Here is a 23,054-nt window from a genome sequence, read left to right as displayed (position 1 = left end):
TCTACTAAAGAGATTAGAGGAAACCACACGGGTAAATATCATAGAGTGCCTGCAGGCACTTGAATGACTTAACTTTAGTACAACAGGTTGGCAGGATGCAGGATTGCAGGTATATTGCAGGATGTACCGGGACTGACGATGATTAAGATGAAGAACCGTGAGCGGGAGTCAGGTAAGTCTTGCACTGGTGTGAGAGACCAGACCAGACAGTGTAGTTAAGGTGAGTGTGGGCTTTTATGCAGGTCCCGGTTAATCCGACCACAGGTGTAGGGAATCAGTATTCAAGCGAACTGGAACGGAGAGTTGGAGTAGTACGGTCTGACGCTGATGGGAAGGCTGGACTTGTGACAGAACCACTCCCTCCATGGGTGGCACCTGACAACCGACGGTGGTAACGATGAGGATGACCTATGTGACCTATATTCACATCCTGCACCTATAGACCTGGGTGCAGGATGATCTGGGAGGTTGGCGTGAATCTTCTGGAGTAGGGTAAGGTCTAGAATATCGTCACGTGGCACTCAAGATCTTTTTTCAGGGCCGTAACCTTCCCAGTCGATGAGGTATTAGAGTCAGCCGCCTTGTCGCCAGCAGTCCAGGATGGAATGGACTGCGTAGATGGGATCCCGTCCAGCTCGACCGGAGGCAATTCACAGCTGGCACTTATGACGGCTCTACTGACCAGGGGAACAGGGGTGGCTGGAAGCCGAATACGCACTGAAATGGTGTTAGACCTATGGTGGGCTGACGAAGAGAGCGTACTCTGCAAATGGAAGATAATATCTACTGGATCTTCCTCTCCGTGTGCCCATTCGATTGAGGATGGTAGTCAGTTGTTAAACTCACTGACACACCAAGGAGATGGAAGAAAGCCTTCCGAACTCTTGAGATCCGCGATCTGAAACAATGTCTTCGGGTAAACTATTGTCACAGAACATATGATTAAATAGGGCTTCAGCAGTCTCCAAAGCAGATGGCAGTCCTTTTAATGGAATAAGTTGACAGACTTAAGAGAAACGGTCCATGACTACAAGGATACAGGTGAATGAGTCAAAGATGGGTAGGTCAGTGATGAAATCCACTCCTAGGTGTGACCAGGGTCGGCGAGGAATGGGCAGCGGATGCATTTTACCTTCGGGAAGATGGACAGTCGCAGAGCCGATGGAACATAGGTTCGTCCCTCAGGACCTCCCGGCAGAGCGGGTTCGGTGTAGGTAGCTTCTGTGATTTGGAGGGAGGGAGAATGGGCTCTGGGTTGGTCAGGGGTATGTATATGGGATCGAGTCACGGTGAAGTGAAACCGGGTGAAGAATAGAGCCCATCTGGCCTGACAAGGATTCAAGCGCTTGGCTTATCTGAGGTGTTCCAAGTTACAATGGTCTGTGATCATTTCAAATGGATGGTTGGCTCCCTCCAGACAGTGATACCACTCCTCCAATGCAAGTTTGATAGCTAGACGTTCCCGATTTCCGATGTCAGAGTTCTGCTCCGCCAGGGACAACTTCTTGGAGAAAAAGGCACTTGGATGGAGCTTGGGTGAAACCCCCTGCCACTGTGACAGCACTGATCTGGTGAACACCTGCTTAAGCTGGTGGAATGCCTCTGTGGCTGTTGGTGACCAGGACAGAGACTTGGGCATTTTACGTAGCATGGAGGTGAGAGGAGAGATGATAGGGTGATAAAGTTTGCGATGTAGCAGTGATATAAATTAGCAAAGCAAAGGAATCGTTGGAGTTAGCTGGAAGAAATAGCTGGAAGCTTCAGGGGATGTAGAAGGGCAGATGCAACCCTGGTGAAGAGCATCTTCTACATACTTCTCCATGGCATTTTTTTCTTGGATGGATAATGGGTACACTCTTGCCTTAGGCAGGGTGGTTCCTGGCAGCAATTAATTAGCACAGTCCCATGGCCTATGAGGTGGTAAACGGGTTGCCAATTGCTTACTAAAAACATCCTGGAACACCCTGTACTCCTCTGGGATTTTGACTCTCGATGGTGGTTGCTTGGAGGAGCATATCAGATGGTTTAACTGTTGAAATGGGTCGAGAGAGAAGTTATAAGCGGGTATCAAAGCAGCTGTCACTCCAGGAGAGACTAGATGTCACTAGATGTCCAGGAGATGTGAGGGTTAAGATATTTTAGCCAGGGAAGTCCCAGGATGATGTCAGATATTGATCCATCCAGCACCAGTAAGGAGATATTTTCATAATGAGTGGCACCAATGTGAGTGCAGTGAGTAATGATACCTCGTCCAAGTGGTTTCCCCAGGATGGAGTGAACATTAATCTTCTGGCAAGGGATTTGCAGGATGCGGAAATAGTTGATGAAGTTTCTAGAGATGAAGTTTCCCGCGGATCCCGAATGGATGAGGGCCTTGGCTGAAACGAAGTGCAGGTGCTGAGACTGCAGTCGCAGCGGGCGGAGAATGCAGGGCAGGAAGTTCCAGATCACATGCATTTAAGTGCTGGGCCACACGGGATATATTGTTGGATGAGATTTTCCAATCCAAAGCTGTTGTCGTAAATGGCAAGATCCAAATGTAGTGATGGTGATAAACCCTGTCGGTAGGCTGTGATGAGTGCTGGCTCATTCCATCGGCTTGCGGCGGCAAGGAAGCCGCTCCAGTTCTCCGCCGCGCCAGAGAAGGGCGCTAGTAAGGCCATGGGACCGGTAGGCAGATCGTGCAGGGAGTGATGAGTGGATGAAGAAGCGATTGACGGAGCTGGTGAACTAGGATCCATTTCACAATAGCGGTCTGGTCTTCTGTCACAAAACGATGAAGCACAGACAACGGATGATCGTTCACAGGAATTTATTAAAGAGAATAGAGGAAAACACATGGGTAAACATCATAGATTGCCAGCAGGCACTTGAATGACTTAACTCGAGACAACAGTCTATCTATATTGCAGGATGGACTCACAAAGATGAAGATGAAGACTGATCGACGAAGAACCGCGATTGCGAGTCAGGTAAGTCTTCCACTGGTGTGAGAGACGAGACCAGACAGTGTAGTGAAGGTGAGTGTGGGCTTTTATGCAGGTCCCGGTTAATCAGCCACAGGTGTTGGGAATCAGTATTCAGGCGAATTGGAATGAAGAGGTGGAGTATTAGGCTCTGACGCTGATGGGAAGGCATATATGATTTATAGCCATATTTATTGGCATATATATAATTAGGGCTGTCAATAGATTACAATTTTTAATCACGATTAATCGTACCCTTTCAAAATTAAGCATGAAAAATGCATTTAAAAATATTTCGCACAAAACTGAAAAATGAATGCAAAGTTATCAGTCAAGCAAACAATGCAGTCACAGATCGAAAAATAAGTGTGAATCAAAATGTTTAAAAAGCATTTAAAAAATTGCGCTTTGCTCTTGTTTCCAAATTCTGCGCTTGCTTTTCCAAATGTTGCAGTTCCGGTTTCATATAAATCAGGGGGGGCTTTAGCGTCAACATTGGTGCACTAGCTCTAGATTGACAGCTCCTCCTCTAGCCAATCAATCAGTTGACGTCACTCCAATGCAACCCATGCTGCTGATGGTCAGACTCGTACAGGTGAAAAACATGGTGATTTTGCGTGCAATTTAAATAACTTTGAATTCATGTTTCAGTTTTATATAATTTTAATTCATACGTACTATTTTTTTTTTAAAATTTTTGATTCACACTTTTTGATCGGTGACCGCGTTGTTTGTGTCTCTTCTGACCACTGCATATTGATATCAAACATACTAAAGAAGTTTCCTAAAGTCTTTATGAGGATTGGGGCATGATCCAGATTGACATAATTCCAAGTGAGCCAACAACTCTTATATGTCCTGAGCATGTGCACAGTCCATTGCACCACTCTGAAAAGTTCAGATTAATGCACCAACAGCAGCGCCAACTAACCACGACACAAAAACAAATGTGTCTATTGTGTAATATTTTTGCTATTAATAAATAAGCATGTAATGCTTATTAGAACCCCTGTTCTGATTTGGCAAAAGAAAAAATTTAAAAGAAGGTTCACCTTGTCTTCTGTTATTTTCTAGGTGGCACTGCTTCTGAAAGAGGTTCAAGAACTGAGAAATGAGCTCAGAAGCAAAGACAGGATGATTGCTGAACTTTCCCAGCAGCTGGTGCGTATTATAGCCTAAATATTTGAGAGTAACTAACTTTAAACATTGAAAAAAAAAGTGGTAATTTATTTTAGCGTGTTATTTATACTAAATAATTGGATGGTTTAACATTCAATGGTTGGTATTGTAATGTTAACAAATACAACTTTTGATTTTAATAATGTATTTTTTGTCATCATTTACTCACCCTCAAGTTGTTCCAAACCTGTATGAGTTTCTTTCTTCTGTTGAACACAGAAGATATTTTAAAGAATGATGGTAATCAAACAATGGACGGTAGCCATTGACTTCCATCGTAGGCTACAGTCAACTGTCTGGTTACCAATGCCACTTTTCCACTGCCGGGCCGAATGGTTCTAAGAACGGTAAGGAACGGTTCCAGTTGTATTTCCACTTGACCCCGTTGTGACACGGCCCGATTACAAACCCTTCTCTGCACAGTTGTTGAACTGTGCTGTTAGAATTTGTGTAGTGACATCGCAACTCAGGATTGGTCGCTTGTCTGTTGCCTAGCCACCAGTTTCTCTGTAGCTGGCTAAGCACGCTATTTGAGTAAACACATAAACACAAATTAGAAGAAATATCTGATCATATCATCTGTAAACTCTTGTATTACCAAGGCAACGACTGATGCATTTGTATTACATTCCAAAGAGCTCCGTTATCAGCCCCACAGTGGAAAATGAAACATTATCCATGCCGGATTGGCCAGCTGGCATGGAATGGAATGGTTAAGCAAAGAGAACCGTTTGACCCGATGGTGGAAAAGCAGCTCAACAAAATTTAAAATACCTTATTTTGTGTTCAACAGAAGAAAGAAACTCATACAGGTTTGGAACAACATGAGGCTGAGTAAATGAGTAAATGGGAAATCAGCCGTTGTAAAAATAAAGAAACCTCAAACTGAAAACAGACTGCAAGCCAGTTGCGAGGCTGCATAAGGGCCAGGGTGGCACTGGCCCCCTCAGATTGATGTCTGGTCCACCCAGTCATTCCAAATAATTAGTAATTACATTAGAAGGATGTAGTAACACCTGAGTCATTACTGTCCAAAACCTTACAAAAAACATAATTAGGAACTAATCGTAAATAATGGTTATGCATTAATTTAGATCAGGGTGGAGAATGTCAGTCCTGAAAAGCCACAATCCTGAAGAGTGTTGCTCCAACCCTAATTAAACACACCTGAACAAGCTAATCAAGGTCTTAAGGGTTACTAGAAAGCTAGAGGCAGGTGAGTTTTTATCAGGGTTGGAGCAAAACTTGGCAGGACTGTGGCTCTACAGGACCGATGTTCGCCACCCCTGATTTAGATCTTTGATTATTCATGTACTTTGTACATGAACATCCAGAAATTTGCCCAATGAGAGCACATTAACTGTATATAACAACGATTTAACTCACACTGGTGCTAAACTGTGATGGATGGATGGGTGGATGGATAGATGAATAGATGTTGTCTTCATACATATTGGAAACACAATGTGTTCTGATCTGCTTGTCTTGCATGGAGGCATTGTGATTGTATATCAGTGTAATCTAAACTTGATCTAGTGCTTTTAAAAGTAAGGTTTGCTTTGCACCAGCACCATTTATTCCAGATTAAGGGAAATATATCTGAATACAGGGCATGTGTGTGAGTCAGTCTTGAAACAGGTAGTGCTGAACTGATTATTCATGACAAACTCAAACTTTTGCATGCAGAGACTGCCTTTATTTAGTTTCTTATTAAAGCAACATGAGTAGATATATTGTTAGAGGAAATTATATTCTCAGACGTAGTGAAATATTGTTGCTAAATTAGATTTTGTACATGAACTCAAAACTCAGATCTATTCTTATCATTTTTATTTCGCTCATAATTTAGTATTTCTCTTGTTTCTGCTTTCAGTGTGAGGGTGAATTTCACGAAAACATCATAATCCACCCAAAATCAAAATATGAAAATAAGAAATTATATTTTGCATAAAGAAAATTAAGCTTTTTTTTTGGCAAATATTTCTTGTTGTTGTTGCATTGTAAAATTATTGTAATTTTTGTAATTCCCATTATTCTCAATAACGATTCTCATTAGATTTTACCACATGTTGTATACTTCACATATTTAAATAATGTATAATGTATTTGCATTGCTTAACTGTCATGAACTGTCATTTCAAAATACAAAAATACCTCAGGCTCAATGGTCCAAAATAGGAGTCATTTTCTTAAAAAAAAAGAATTTTATTTTATTTTGGGATGTAATACATGTTTTTGAAAATCTTTATAAAATTCACACTTATTTTGTGTTTATGAATGTTCATGATGTTTAGACATAAAGGACCTGTAATATTGAAATGTGTGTTGTGTTCTATTGTGAATGTTCCTGGAATCACAACGGATGTGATGAGACCAGTGTGACATTTGTTTGCTGTTAATTATACTTTGTTTTACATAGCAATACATCAGCATTTTATTTTTATTTTTCATAGTCTTCTCCAGAGGATATACAGTGCCACTGCCTGCAGGGGTCAGAGGCTTACAAGGAGTCAGCGGAGCACCAGGACAAGGATACTCAAACCCTGTGGAGGCCACATAATGTGAGTATATATGCAGAGATAGAAAACAAGGTCAGATCAGCTTTATCACTGCATTATTGGTTATATTATGTACATGATTAGGAATAGTACTGACTGACAGAGGCATAGTCCAAATTATTTCAATCACCTCTGTGGAAATAAGGATGCTCATGTATCTGAGAGGAAAGAAGTTAGGGGCTGGGGTTTTGACTGGTCGGTGTAATCGCCATGCGTGTTTTTGAATCTTCCAACATAGGCTCATTGGAAAAACGTACCTATACATACAATTCACTGCAGTTCCCATTTGAAATGAACACTAGTGGCAGTAAAACACCAACAAATTTGATTAGGTTCGACATGCACTTCAGTTTGCATCTTTATCTCTCATTTGCTTTTGTTGACACAGTCATTTAGGTTTTGGGTAGGGTTTAGTATTGGTGGTACATTATTTTTAAAGGGGTCATGAACTGAGAAATACAATTTTCCTTGAGCTTTTGACATATAAAAGGTCATCATACTATAATAATATCCTGTAAGTTTCAGAACTGAAAACTTCCTTGCTATTCCAAAAACAGCTTATATTGTAACCAAGCCCAGCGAACGACTTGTTGTGGAATGTGCCTATAATGGATCCTACAAAGGATCCTAATGCTAGGAATGTGGTTATTTATTTTCAACAATGCGAATGTCTCAGTTGAACATTATTTATTGGGATTTGGTACATTTCTCAGTGGATTACAATTTCGGCACAGGCTTTGCAAACAGACTTTTATGATATGGACTCGACAGTAATGGCACAACATGTAAGTAACTGTGCTCATTCTAATGCCTGATCTGTGACCAGTGATTTCTGATATGTAATGATTTATGTACAGTCAGATATTCTTTGTCTATGTCAGTAAATGAAACCAGTGACTAAATGGGTAACTTCACATTGTTTCTCTTGGTAGGATGAAAATAATCTGTTATTTAAACTGTGATAAAATTATATATAGAAAGCTATCGAACACTTTTTTTTTTTTTTTTTTTTGGGGTTTGGACTCTCGCCAAAACCCCTGTTATAACAAAGTCCCTTTCATCAATAGTCTGATTATAATCAACGAATCTCTTATTTACATTGTGTTTTCACTGTTAGTTATGATGAAAGCATTCATTAGTGTGCAGGAATCAAATTGCAAAGACGAGATCATAGTTCATGCGCTCAACATGTCTGTAATCATGAATGATGACAGCTTTAATATTTGGGTGAAAAAAGGCTGTGTGATTTCTACTTCATTAATGGCAACAATCTGCTAAATGAATGCTTGTTTCCAAACACTGCTGATGATTTTATATTAAAAATTTTAGGACTGATTTTTTTATTTTATTTACATTAGCTACTGACAAGTGACCATTCATGAGCTGGCGTGTTCACCAGCACTGTTCTCCTGTTCTCAGTATTGTTAGTCGACCATGCTGAGAAATCCGTCATGGAACAGTTTGTAATTGCACTGAACCCAAAGAAATGCTGCCACTGGATGATGCAAAAGTCCTTATTGTCTTGACAGTTCTTAAGAAACTTTGTCTGTAGTCCTGGAAACAGAATTGTGTGATGATGTGACATTTCTTGAAGGCTCTGGAAGAAATCACTCTTGTTCAGTGGATCTCAGTCTGTGGTTCTGTGCTCAAAGGGTAATGGAAAACAGGGAAAAACAATGCAGTTAATATTCAGAAAAGACCCCTCGAGGGGGCCGGCTGAACGAAACAGCCCAAAGTGTGGCAGTGATTACTGTGTGATCCTAATTGAATTTGCCTGTGTTTAGTCAGCACTTTCCATGAATGGCGTACTAAATAGGGCCTAAAACTTGTTTTCCTCAATAGTTAGTAAAGGGTTCTTAGTATCCTTTTCATTGATTATAAAAGATTTGCCATTTTTGCAACCCTTTTAGCAAATTGAATACATTTTTGTTATTTTCTAACTATAAATATATAAACATCAAAGTTAAATGGACTAAATTAATTAATTTTAATTGAAATGTATTTGTTTTTGGAATAAGGGCATATGAAAAAGTTTATGTTGTGCTGTTGTGTGTGTACAATGCCTATTGAGAACAGTGTTGTCACAATACCAGAATTTCAGTAGTCGGTACCAATACCAGTAAAATTTCCCGGTTCTCTGTATTCATAGCAAAAAGGATTTCACTATTTGACTTTATAATAATTTTTTTTACAAAATCAAATGAATGTTAATTGTTAATGCTAATAAAAATTTGAAGTAATCATTACTATAAATATGACGTCGTGAGTCATTGCAATGTCAAATTCAATCCAACATTTAAATACGGTTGTCAGTCCCGAAACTTTGCTGTGCGCAACTAGCAGATGAAAAATAACTTTTATTCAAATTGTGACTGGGTTGTATTGTATACAGAAAGCAATGAAAGAGTGCTCACTTTATAATCATTGAAGCTGTCAGTCACTTCTGTTTTTCTGGTAATTCTCATTTAAAATGTATGTCTTTCTGTCACTTCGTCACTGCAAATCACTGTCAATGTGAACACCCCTTTAGATGTTTCTCTGCATGGGCCGTCAGATGTAGTCAGGGTGTTTTATTGGGTGATTTTAGACATACATCTATTGAGAAAAGATGTTTGCCTTTGGTTGCCTTTACAAGTAACCAAGGTTTGAAATATTGAACATACTGTAGCAGTGTTCCCTTATGCCAAGCCCCAGAAAGGCCCCAATGGTGTGATGCATGTTGAGCAAAAAGTACAAAATGCTACTCTGGGCACTTGTCTTAAAGGATTAGTTCACCTCAAAATGAAAATTTCCATTTACTCACCCCAATGCCATCCAAGATGTCCATGTCTTTCTTTCTTCAGTGGAAAAGAAATAAAGTTTTTTGAGGAAAACATTTCAGGATTTGTCTACACACAATGGACTTCAGTGGCAACCAGAATGTTGAAGTTCAAATCAATGCAGTTTCAAAGGGCTCTGAAGTGCTTCAAAGGGCTCTGCACGATCCCAGCTGAGGAATGGGGTCTTATCTAGCGAAACGATCAGTCATTTTGCTAAAATAAAATAAAAATGTATATACTTTTTAACCACAATTGTTTGTCTTGTGCTGGTCTGTGACACGCCACGCATTGCGTCTTCGCGTTGGAAAGGTCACGAGTCACGTCATCTTTATAAGTTATTTGTCTGTGTACTCTGGTTCAAAAAGGTAGGGAAGGGCGAAAAATTCCATCTCATTTTCTCTCCCAACTTCAAAATCGTCCGACATCTTTGTTTTAATTTATTATTATTATTTTCTTCTTTTTTTTCGTGACCTTTCCAACATGATGATGTAATATGTGGCGTGACACAGACCAGCACAAGATGAACAATTGTGGTTAAAAAGCATATACATTTTAATTTTTTTTAGAAAATGACCGATGGTTTCGCTAGATAAGACCCCATTCCTCAGCTGGGATCATGCAGAGCCCTTTGAAACTGCATTGATTTGAACTTCAACATTCTGGTTGCCATTGAAGTCCATTGTGTAATCCTGCAATGTTTTCCTCAAAAAACTTATGAAGAAGAAGGATGGACATGGACATCTTGGATGGCACTGGGGTGAGTACATTATCAGGAAATTTTCATTTTGAGGTGAACTAATCCTTTAATTCTAATCCTGGCCCTGCAAGACTAGTATTAATTTGACAGAGCAGATAAAAGTGGCATTTTACCACATTTACAAGAACAAGTAGGGGTGAATACAGGTTGAATGGGACACTTTCTGCCATCGAGATGACAAGGAAAACCTGAATTCACCCTATATGTGGCTTGCACATTTTTTTTCCTGTTGAACTGTAAGTGTTTGTATCGATATGTACAGTATGTGTATGTGTATGGTGCAGGGATCAGCTTTTCTCTCTCTGTTCCTCTGTACAGGGCATGTTGCTTGCCCCTATCCTCTCTTCTTGGCAACACTCACAGCGGGGGAGTGTGCGGCCATGTGCGCCACGTCACCACAGACAGAGTGAGTCCCTTAACCATCCGACCAACTGAACCAGTCTGTGCACTAGCCCCAGTGCTTGCTGCATGTCCGCCTGCCTCCCCCTTGTTCCCAAATCCACCGTCCTATCACATTCCAGTGCGGAATCAGTCCATCATTTCCACTCCTTTTAGTTTCATTTACCTTATATCCTCTCTCTGTCTGCTTGGTTTTAGAATCTCCAGACCCATTTAGTTTTTATGCATAGTTTTCAAAGCCAGACAGTCATGCTCACACTGAATGACTTTCGTCTGTACTTTTATCCCTCAACCAAATTTCCTAGAAGATCTGAGCTGTTTTCAATAGAGCACTTGCTGTTGAGATATCAGGTTTTGTCATTTCATTGCCTAAAAATATACAGTCGTGACTGAGATCCTTACTGTAAGGGATCAATTAGTTTACAAAATGAAAACCGTCATCATTTACTCGCCCTCATGTCATTCCAACCTTTTTTTTTTTTCAGGCATATGATAGCTTTTTTGAGGAACATACCTCTACTGCAGCTTTCGAATCTTGTTCAAGCTAACATTCATGAGACACAAGGTGTTTGATCATGAGACATGAAACCCAATGATGTAACTTGATGGCAACTCATCTTGACACGTCAAGTTTGAACTGTGATTTGAGAGCTACAGCAGAAGTAAATAACCCTTCAATTTCTGTTTCTCAAAACCTATTACTTAGCTTCAGAGGCATAGATTACTTTTATGATACTTTTATAATGCCTTTTTGTCTTTTTTTGAGGCTTGACAGCCCTAGTACCCATTTAATTTCATTCATTGTATAGAAATAAGCAGCTTGGTTTGGAACCCTTTATTTTTTTAAACAACATGAGGATGAGTAAATGATCAGCTGTATAGTAAATTACCATACAGTAGCTGCCATCACGTCTGATAAACAAGATTTCATTTGACAGAAAGATCCTTCCCCACAATGCTTTTGGTGAAAGAGCTTGCGAGCTGTGGTTAAGCCGTGATGAGTACTAATATGTCAGATGGCAGCTGTGGGAGACAGGTATTGAGAAAGAGAGTCATTGCAGTCTTTGATCTGGCATTGTGGGATCCCTTAGAGAAGACGACGACAACCTGACTCTTAGACACATATACTCTCTCTCTCTTTCTCTTTGACTTTTTGAGCAGTCCAGACAGAACCTTAATTCTGCCCATTTTCAGATGCGCTAATGAGCATGGAATCTCACTGAATGCACTTCCCCTTTTTTCTTTTTGCTTTTATTTGTCACGTGAAGCGCAAAATCTAGATTACTGTCATGGCTGAATTGACTGTTAAATGCTAGTAAAAAAAAGTTTGCCTTCATGTTGTGTGTGTGTTGTGTGCTGATGATGCTTCCTGTTCTACCCCTGTCATATCTTTCATTGACTGATTTTTCCTTATTGTTTCTCTCCCTCTGCCTCTCCAAAAATCGGGCAAAAGGAGTGGAGCATCTAGTTCATTACTTCAGAGACACTGCGTGGTATAGTACTGCCTGTCTTTTCTATAAAACATCCTCTCAACCTCTTCTTCTCTGTTTGCATGGTCTCTTATTCTGTACTGTGAGGACAGCCTATCTGCATTATATTGTTCATTCTGTTTTCATGAAGCCGACTTTCTTCAAACCTCTTTTTGTATTTCATTCTCTTCTGTCAAGCCCACTGTGTCTTTCATTCTCTCTTATCTGTTTGACCAACCCATATAATTTTGTGAAATCTAAGTTTACATCTGTTACTTCCAGAGTTGGAGACATGACCAGTACCAGACTCCTTAGCCTTGTCCCATTGTTTATACATGGGTATTATGTAACGTTTACATTACAAAAACACTTTTTTGTATGTTTTAATAGATACTAAAACGTACAATATAGTGAATTGACAACATCTAAAAACTAAATATTACTACATACAGCTAAAAAAACTATAAAATATTTACAAATATATTATATCATAAATACATTTGTATAGATAAATTGTACAAATGTAATAGATATATTTTAAATGTATTAACCCTATCCCCAAACCTAAACATAACCACTTCAGAGTATAAAAATAATATATAAAATGTAACGGACACAAAAATGTACAATGACAGTTTTAATTTCAGTATACCATTAAATCGATTTTTGAGCCGCTAATCCCACACATACTGTACATCTAAAACTAACCCTAACCATTTTTCTACACAGTAAAAAGATAAACATAACAGATAAATGTAATCACCATAATTTATGGTCAAAAAATTACGATTTGCTACATTTGCAGTCCTCTCAGAAGGAAACAATAGTTTTGTGTGAGGTAAAGAGCAGAATTTAAGTTGTTAATAGCTGGAAATGTTATCACGATCCCCTTTGTGACGATGCAGGCAAGAGCCAATGAGTGTTTGATATCACTAATGTAAAACCTTTGTCCTAACACTTCTTGAGAGGCAAATTTTTAATTCGTAACAACTACAAGATTTGACGAAAATCATTAAATAAAGGCTTGAATTTGGGTCTGTTCCTGACAAAAAGCAATCATGGATTACTTTTATGAAATTTTTTTTTGTCGGTTTTTTTTTATGTATTTTTAAAATGCACTATGTTTAACAATTTGATCTCTGGGAACCCATGAACCAATGTCTGTATGGTTTTCACCTGATCTCCGATCAATTTTATACATTTGTAGACATTTAATGAAACAATTGTATAGTAAAAAGGAAGAGGTGTAGTTATTAGTCTAGTATTGGCCTGATTAATCAAGCTCTCCATAAAACAAACAAGCCCTACAATTTAACAAAATAACACATTATAAAGACACTTCGGGCCCTATTTTAACAATCTTAAGTGCATGGTCGAAAGCGCATGGCGCAAGTGCAGTTAGGGCGTGTCCAAATCCACTTTTGCTGGTTAAACAACGGGAAAAATGGTCGTCGTGCCAGGCGCATGGTCTAAATGGGTGTGTTTTGGGCTTTACGCTCAATAAACCAATCTCCCATTCCCTTTAACTGCCAGTTGCAGTCGCGCCATGGCGGATTCGCTATTTACATGACGGAATTTGATAGTGGAAAGACCGAACGCTTCTCCAGAGCGCAAACGGATCTGCTCGTGCGCGAGGTTAAAGCGCGCAAGCAGAACATCTACGGGACAAGCCGGATTCCACCATATCTTTATGTACAAAATAATAATCTTTTACATTGTAATCCTTTTATTTTTAATATTTGGCATGTTTGTGGGCTGCTGCCCTGTCTGTGTAATAAGCAGAGTGTACGCGCGTTGTGGAACTTTTAACAAAAAAAATTAAATAATGCGCCATTGACTTTAGACCAGGTTTCAGTTGGTCAATGGCACAGTCTATTTCAGTTGCCTCAAAATAACAACGCACCATCAATGCGCCTGACCACACCTCGTTTTTAGACCAGCACGCCCATGGGCGAACAAATGGGCGCAAATGCATTTGCTATTTAAACAATGTGGCTCAGGACGTGAAAATGATAACTGCGTCGGGGCTGAAACTAGCGAAAAATGTTTCCAGCACTTTGAAAAAGTGAAGTATTTTGCAAAGTAATTGGTTCAATTGATTTAAAGTTTCAAAAAGCTTTGTTTCACCTATCACTTACATTTTATGCAAAACACATATGAATACTTCTGAGATTATGTTGGACTCCCATAGGCCCTGTTTAAACCTGGTATTAAGATGTGTTTTGGTCGATTGGATGACAAATGGATGACACTAAATACATGTGTAAACGGGGTACTCGAAAACACATTTGACCAGATAGCTTTCATAGTGAAGACGCTCATGTGGTTGAATGTGTTCGAACAGCCACAAAAGACTGCCTTCTCTCAGTCTACTGACCTAGGGCCCTATTTTAACGATCTGAAACGCAAGTATCAAGAGCGAAACGCAAGTAACTTTGTGGGCGTGGCCGACGCAAATCTAAAATGGGTTGGTTTGAAGTAGCTTCATTATTCATAGGTGTGGTTTGGGCGTAACGTTAAATAAACCAATCAGAGCGACATCTCAAATTCCCTTTAAGAGCAGGCACGCTTGTTCCATGGCGGATGCTATTATAACGGCGGATTAGCCAGGCGCACGCCAGGAGCGGTTCACAGCCGAGGAGACTGACGTTCTCGTCAGGGCCGTAAAACACAGAGAAGTGACATTGTATGGGGATGGGAGAAACACACCCAAATTAGCTTCGGTTAAACAGGCGTATGATAATTTGGGTAAATGTGTAAGCTAGATTTATGCTGTTATAATTCAATTCAATTCAATTCAATTCAAATTTATTTGTATAGCGCTTTTCACAATACATATTGTCTCAAAGCAGCTTTACAGAAAGTGCATTTCAGAAATGTACATAGAAAAATACAGTTAGTTAATCATGTATTAATTTAGGGCATAACATATCGCCAGCGTTGAGTCGTCTCTTCACAGGCGTCGAGTCGTCTATATAATAATCTATCTATCTATCTATCTATCTATCGTAATAATGTATGATTTGCAAAAATGAAAACTGCTGCTTCTGTGTAGATGAGAGAATCAAAGTGTATGCGCGTTGTGCACACGCTACATTGATTATGGCCAAGTATGCGCCCTTAAAATAGCATATGAATATCATGCGCAACGCACCACTGACTTTAGACTAGGTTTTTCCTGGTCAATGACGGAATTTTCTAAACCTGTAAAATAGCATCAGGGAACGTTTGCGCCGGAACACGCCTCCTTCTTTGCGCTGAACCACCCCGGGGAGCGCAAGTGTATTTCCTAGTTTTCCGACGTGCGTCTGTGGAGGGAAAAGTCCGCTGTGCGCAGGTGCAAAATAGGAATGATACATGCGTCGGTGTACAAAGTCAATTGCGCTGGGTGCAAGATAGAGCCCCTTATGTGTAAACGTTATAGGAAGTGCGCTAGTGTTTATATGAACACTTATAAACACTGATCTTGGCGGTTTATGCAACCCGCCCCAGGTGTAATCAGGGCCTTAGATTGAGGACCAAACCAATAACAGATCCCTAAAGACCCAAACCTCTAGCAGATCTTCTTATTTGAGTAGTTTTAAAAGCAATGGCCTAACTTTGAGTGCTGCCACCTAGTGGACTGTGCAGATGATGAAATTGACATCATGCACACTGTAGTGGCCAATGAACTTAGACACCTTGAGGCCAAGATCCAGACCAAAACCTGTATGTTCAAGAACCACAATGTCCATTTTAAATGGGGAAAGTGCCAAAAAATGTATTCCATCATTCATTTCAAACATTGTACCTCTGACTGTAAGCTCAGACCAAGACAACATTTATGTGGTTCTGATATGTCTCAAGACCAAGACTGCAACTTTGGTTTATACATAATTAGTGCTTTTTTGTTTGACATTTTGCAAATTGCAAGATATACTGGTACTAATTTTTTTTTAATGTCAAATGTAAAAAATACCATGCCGAAGATTTGAATCAGTCAACGAGACCCTCGGCAAGGCAGCTGAGTGGTAGAAAGGGCAGATAAAACAAATATGTTGATTTTTATATCTTTGCCCTCAGCTCACTGAAAAGCAGTGCTGTAAAAGCCTAATATGGAATTATTTGGCATTCAGAAAAAAACAAAATGCTAACCTGCAGATCTGTCAGTCTGCAAACAATGCCACAAGAAATGCCGCTTCAGGAGGGAATACAAGTCAATACAAGTCATAGACAAGTGTGCTTGATAACATTCAAAATACTGTTGAAAGTTATATTTTATTGCAGCATTTTGATTCACTAGTTCTTCACTTGACATTTGAGTGCTGATATGTCCTGAATGATGCCATTGGTACACCAATCAAACTAAATATTGTGTTTGGACTTGAAGTTGAAGTTTTAATTGCTGAAATGCTTAAAAACATGCAACAGATTTGGTAACTACATGATTCACTGATTTTCAGCTCATCAGTCATCTAAGGTGGTTCATTTGTTGCCTGCTATAATATCGATTTAGTTCTGAGATAGCAAAGTTTGGTGTTGTACTAAAGCATTATTATTTTTTTTTTAATCAGAGCAACCCTTTGTGTAATAAAAGCAACCGCAAAAATGAAAGACTGGCTTTACCAAAAATTCTCGCATGGAAAAAAGTCTTCATTAATATGAAATGTCATATTTTATTTTCACGTCGCCATTTGCTGAAGTGATTAGAGAAAATCCCGCTTTTAGTTGAACACACCTTTTGTCTAATGAAAACTTAATTTCTCATATCAAAAGCCATTCTGTCGTCATGTATTTCTTACTTAGTTCTTTTTTTTCTGGCAGTGGTGATATTAGTGATATTATGGTTATTATAATACTATATTTGATTATTCAACATCTTCCTTCACATTTCTCATCTTTTTTTTTGTATAAGTAGGGAATGTGGAGTACATGGGCCGTGAGGATTAATTATGTGCTTTTATATTCTGCAGTTCGTTCATCACACACCTCTTTTAAACAAAACTGAAGATTCCCTTGGTATTCCTGCCTTAAGAAAGAAACATTAATGTCTGTATATTCTAATTATTTGGAATGCTCCGCACTGGTGTAGCTAGAGGTGGTAGGTTATCATTATTAAAATGCATGTTTGGAGTCAATTTAGGTGTGAGTACATGAACATTAAACAAAACAGCAGCACCTCTGGCATCATCCATATTTTATAATGATGTATTTCATGGGAAAAAAAGTTTTCCAACTATGAGAAAGTCATTTGCAGAGAACTGGTGGCCTTTTTTATATTTGGGGAATCTTTTGGCAGTTCTCTTCATTTCACTCACCAATTTGATTACACTTTAGTGTAGACCTTCTTTACTTCTTTTCTCCACCTGTTTGTCTACTTTTCCCTCCCTCCATAGATTCTTTCTGCTCCAGAACTTGTCACCTTCTCTCAGATGTCTTGTTTTAATTCTTGGTGAGCTCTCATAAATTATGTATGAAACAACTGAGAGTCCTCACACAGCTCCGCTAAGACTTTCTCTGAGGTTTTGACAGGGTTGCAGGTGTTCTCGGGTTAGCCCGATTGAGACTTCACCTCTCTAGACAAACCCCTCACTGCTGTCTTGTCCATTCTGAACCACAAACTGTGGAAAAAACTTCAAAGGATTATATTTTTGAGAAGAACTCTGGGACCTGGAATTGGCACAAAACAGCGAGATGGGCTCAGTCAATGAAACAAGCACACTGCACTGCATTATATGGAAGATGGTGTCCATTAGAGGGTGCTGTGGACCAGGAAATACCTCCTGAGGATCTGAGGAAACACTATTGGGGTTGCATGTGGCATACACATGTTTGTGAACTTGAGGAGATAATGGAGATTTGCTGTGGACCAATAATGAACATTTTGTCATTTACTCACATGTTCGTATACAATAGCTTAGCTTTGTGTGAACGAATCATTCTTTTGAGTCAGATCTTTTCAGTGTTAAAAGCATGTGTGATAGCAAGGTAATAGCACATAAATGGCTCAAATCGAAACTACTGCGGGGACAGTTTGCCACTTAAAGGGTTAGTTCACACAAAAATAAACGCACATATTCACACAACAACATTCTCTCTCATTTCAACTCAACACGCATCCGTCTTGGTGCTCTCTAAACGTACGTTGGAGATTAATATATTGTAAAAGTGGGAAATGATGTTTTTTTGCACAAACAAAGCACTCACGTTACTTCATAAAATTGAGGTTAAACCACTGGAGTCACATGGATTACTTTAATGATGTCTTTACTTACTTTCTGAGGCTTGAAAGTGGTAGTTGCATAGACTGTCAATGGAGGGTCAGAAAGCTCTTTCATTAAAAAGATCTTCATTTGTGTTCCAAAGAAGAACAAATGTCTTATGGGTTTGGAACGAAATGAGGGTGAGAAAGTAATGACAGAATTTAAATTTTTTGGGTGAATTAACTCTTTAAGCACAATAGAAATCTTGCTGACAGCTATTATTCTAATTACAAATAAATGCAATAATAAAAATAAAAAATAAAATAGAAATAAACTGTAAACAAATGAATTCTCCCTAGTAGGAAATGTAAATCTTAACAGAAACAGTAATAGAGTCCTGCAGTGGTGAAGTTTTTTTTTTTTTTTTTTAAACCAAATCCCAGAAATTTGTTATCATTTTAGCATTTCTGGTTCCATCATCCTTAAGTTAATTGGTTTTTTTAATGTTATTTTGGTTGAATGTCTAAAATAAGGTCTGTAGTTAACACAAGTTCAAGTTTTTTTTTTTATTCTACGACATAAAATACATCAGTAATACCCTCTTGTACCCTTGTCTTGAAAAAGGCGGTTTCTAACAACTGATTACTAGTTCAAACTAAACGGACATTTAAGAGATACGGTATACAGTCATTCATATCACTTATTACACAGCTTTTCACCACATAAATAATTATGGGGATAAGATATATTGATTTCAGAATAAACTGTTTAAAATCGAACCTGTTTGTGTCTCATAATCCAACAGTGTACAAAACAATAGTCACAAAATGGCAGCAGATGCGTTTGTATGAAACAAGAGAGCGCGAGTCCATGATACAGGATGCCATAATTAAATAACTGTACACAAACTTGAGTTTTAATATTTTATTAGCTCACCAAACGCAAAACTTTCACGAAGAAAAACTGTTCCTAGCAGGCGTATAGCACTGCTGACTTCAGTGACCCGGATGAGCCTGCGTTATCTGCTTTGAGCGGTTGTTATCTGGGAATAACTTACCGCTGGATGGTACCGCTATTGACCAATCAGAATCAAGTATTCCACAGAGCCATGTAATAAAATATTTTAACTCACCCCATGACTTCAATCTTTTAAAGTATGTAGTCGTGGTAACTTCTGCATGGTATTTGTAAAAGGATAACATTATGTACCATTACGCTCCGTTTGCATGGAATAAACGCCAGCCATGGAAAATAATTCACCAGTGCCAATCAACCAGCACAGCAGACATCAAAGACTGAGCTAACAATATCACTGTACTCCAGCACCTCAATGAATCACATGGAATAACTCACTTTGAGATGGATGTGATGGCTTTAGCATCAATATTATGTGTATATTTCTTGTGATCCTGAATTTGAAATATTAAATAGGAGGCATAAATCTTTCTATGTACCTTCCTTAGAAAAACTCCTTTGCCCTACTTTGGATGTTTTGCTTTGTGACAATGCTAGTTTCTCTAATCTAGACGCTTTTGGGTAAGTCATAAGTTGTTAACTTGAATTGCATTCTTGTTTGTCAGTCTGAGAGATGCGCTCGAGTGCACGTACTGCTTTGACAGTGACCTCACCACCTCACGTGTAAGTCTACATCATTACTAATAAGTGTGGAGAGGCTGATCTCCACTTCGCCAAGAACTGTAAGGATCAAAGCCTCTCAGACAGCTTGTTGTGTGGATGTTTCAGTCTGTCTCACTCAAGTCTGAGTTAACACCCAGAGCAGGTTCGTCTGAAGCTGTGTGGCTGCAGCTGAGGATAGTGTCTCATAAAGCATGAACGATATAAAAGTTTTAAACATTAAACAACACTGAGAGTTGCTTTTTGGTACTATTGGTTATCTGGAAATATCAACACTGATAGTTTTTATTTTTTAATTGAAGTGACAGAGAGAAAAGCCAAGGTAAGCATTATCCTTACATATAGTCATGGAACAAAAAGAATTAAAGGGATAGCATTATTAGTATTATAATATTTTGTCATCATTTACTCACCCTCATGTCATTCCAAACCTGTATGCCTTTTTTCTTTTTTTTTTGCGGTGAAAATATATTGTTACATCATAACAACAGTTTTTGTTGCTATTGACTTCCATTGTATGGAGAGAAAAAATTAAATAAACAGCAAGACATTTCTCAAATTATTTTCTTTTATTTATAGTTAGATCTATATTGTATTTATTATTTTGTGTAGGAGTCTGTCACAGTGTCTCAGGCACACATCTGAGCATATAATGTAGTTTTGAGATTTAAATATTAATCTGTTTTGTTCTAAGTAAGAGTAAGTAGTTCTCAAAAAGTATAAACGAAAATACTGTCAGTTGTCCTGAGTGAATATAACTAAAAGTCTGATGAAATATAACAAAAAGGTTGTCGAACAGTTTGATGTGAGTTTAACATTTTATATATTTAATTAGCTATCATTTAAGCAATGGTGTTGAACAATCTAGGAATTGGCTTTCATTTTGAATTAGTGATGACTAATTTCAGTCAGAACAACTATATTGTCATGTCTATCCTTACTGTGGTTGAGAATTCCTCAAATTTTGGTTATGATTTTGGTCATATTGCCCACCTCTAAGTAGTTTAATCAAGGATCTGCTACTTCATAATGATTAAAGCCCCCAGTGAGCAAGCCAGAGGTGACTGTGGAAAGGAACCAAAAGCTTACTTTTGGTGGTAGCAAGGCCATTTGAAAATTACTGTTACTCCTCACTATATACTTTCCTGTATATATTGTATGTGAAAATAAAAAAGTGTGTCATGAGTGATGAAACATAGCTTTAGAGACAGTACTTTTTATTTTCTAATGATGTTCAACACTATTTTTCATTAACTGGAAAGCTTCCAGCTGATTAATCATTTTATCAGGCAAAATAGTTTCTTGTGTACCCAGATGCTCATGTTATATATTCTGTCGTCTATATATATATATATATATATATATATATATATTTTTTTTTTTACTTTTTAAAACTCATCCTAAGGGACAGAACATGCCCCGTAATCGAAGAATCAGCCTACTATGATCATTATGAAATTAGAGCAAACAAATGTTCAATAATTGCTTTTTTTTTTCTCTCTCTCTTTAATAGCTTCAGATACTACAGACTCCCAGATTCTTACCCAACAAGCTCCACAACCATGAAGGACTGTCAAGTCCAACCTCTACAGAGGCCCATTGTGACAGTTTGGATGCCCAGCTTAGTCACCACCCACTGAGGCCCACGTCCTGCTCTCCAGACCTACAAAGTCCCATCACTGTCGAGACTACCCTAAATTGTACTTTACCAACGGTAACTATATCTGCTGATAGCACTGCTGCCTCCTCTTCCAGAACTTTTCAGAGCTCTGATCCTGCTGAGCTCGGCCTCGCGAGCAGCCGGCTTAAAATCAATGAGCCAGCAAGGCCACCAGCTTCTGCTAGCTTTTGCTGTAAGCTAGAGAAAGGTATACAAAAACGTCCTTTAAGAAGAAGCAGTTTTTCAACCCTACAGCCACCCACATATACTAAGAAAGCTTCAACACTCATCAAGTCCCAGGAAGTACAGCAGGTCAGTGGGCTCAACGGGGCTCTAGGTAGGGTAGGAGCCACAGGTCTATCCAGAACAACACATCAACTTTTACCAGCTTCTGGACTTTCCTGCATTAAACCAGCCCGACAGGCTACCATGGACACCACCACTGTATCACCAATATGTAACAAAAAAAATCAAGGGTGCAGACAGACTCTATTTATCAGAAAGATAGAGAGCAGTTTGCCCAGAGCTCGTGCTCCCCTTCAGCCCAAACATTCCCGCCTTCCTAAGCCAAAGGCGCTTTCTTCTCTCCCAAACCCTCAACAAGGTCAAACAATAACCTCCCCCGCTCTGCCTTCTCATATGCTTCCACAATTCTAGATTAGCCAAGCAAAGCTTGGGGCATCTCACCAGAGTGTGCAAAAGCTGCTTCGTAATGCACTGCTTGTAAAGAACCAGTCAAGTATGTTGACTGATATTAAGGTATTCTTTAAGACAAAGCCATGCTGCTTTGCTTGATCTGCGGGGCTCCAAACAAATAACGCACTCTGTGTTACCCTGTAAATTAGGAATTCCATGAAAAAAGTGATTCTCCACTGTAGCTCCATGGTAAACACTACACATGGTTTGTATTAAAATGATCTCAGTGAATACATTTAATATATCTTGAACATAGGAGGTAATTTAGCAAGATACCTGATCACTTCTACATGCTTTTTACCCACAATAATCAATTCAGTTTTTCTGGGCTTGTTGGTACTATAAAAAAGTAAAAGAAAACTATGAACAAGTCTTACAGTCTACTACTTTTTACATCCCTGCAGTACAAATATGCAAGCCTACCAACACAGATTTGCTTCCTTTGGGCTGATCTTACCAGTTATTCTTACTATGTACAAAACTTGAAACAGATAACCACTATTTTTTTCTGAATAATGCACTAAGTTGTAAGAGACAATATTGTCTACCTTGTACTTATGCACCTTGCATAAGATATTGCTTCTCTGATAGATTAGTAAGGCGCCATGATGACGACTGAAACCAAGCAGAGGATCGTTATTGCTCCCGCATCATTTTTTTGTTGTTGTTTTGCTCTTCTGTTGAGAGAGACTTGCATTTTCCTGTCTTAACAACCACCAAATGTGGTATGTGTG

At 38.8% G+C, this 23,054-nt stretch overlaps 1 protein-coding gene across 2 annotated transcripts in view; it reads left to right on the top strand.

Annotated features, from left to right (window-relative positions):
- Positions 1-22,663, top strand: part of ccser2b (coiled-coil serine-rich protein 2b) — an 82,015-nt gene extending 59,352 nt beyond the window's left edge. The window contains exons 8-12 of one of the 2 annotated variants that reach the window (XM_084434272.1): positions 4,041-4,127; positions 6,599-6,706; positions 10,598-10,685; positions 12,132-12,171; positions 21,478-22,663. In XM_084434272.1, coding sequence (XP_084290398.1) covers positions 4,041-4,127; positions 6,599-6,706; positions 10,598-10,685; positions 12,132-12,171; positions 21,478-21,604 — 450 coding nt within the window. In that variant the 3' untranslated portion in view covers positions 21,605-22,663. The remainder of the gene's footprint in view (positions 1-4,040; positions 4,128-6,598; positions 6,707-10,597; positions 10,686-12,131; positions 12,172-21,477) is intronic. The other variant, XM_084434271.1, reaches the window with a different exon arrangement.
- The last annotated feature ends 391 nt before the right edge of the window (positions 22,664-23,054 follow it).

Source organism: Rutilus rutilus (genome assembly GCF_951802725.1).
Source record: "Rutilus rutilus genome assembly, chromosome: 16".
In the NCBI taxonomy this organism is placed as follows: domain Eukaryota; kingdom Metazoa; phylum Chordata; class Actinopteri; order Cypriniformes; family Leuciscidae; genus Rutilus; species Rutilus rutilus.
Note: the sequence above shows the minus strand (reverse complement) of the source record. Positions and strands in the feature narration are given on the sequence as shown.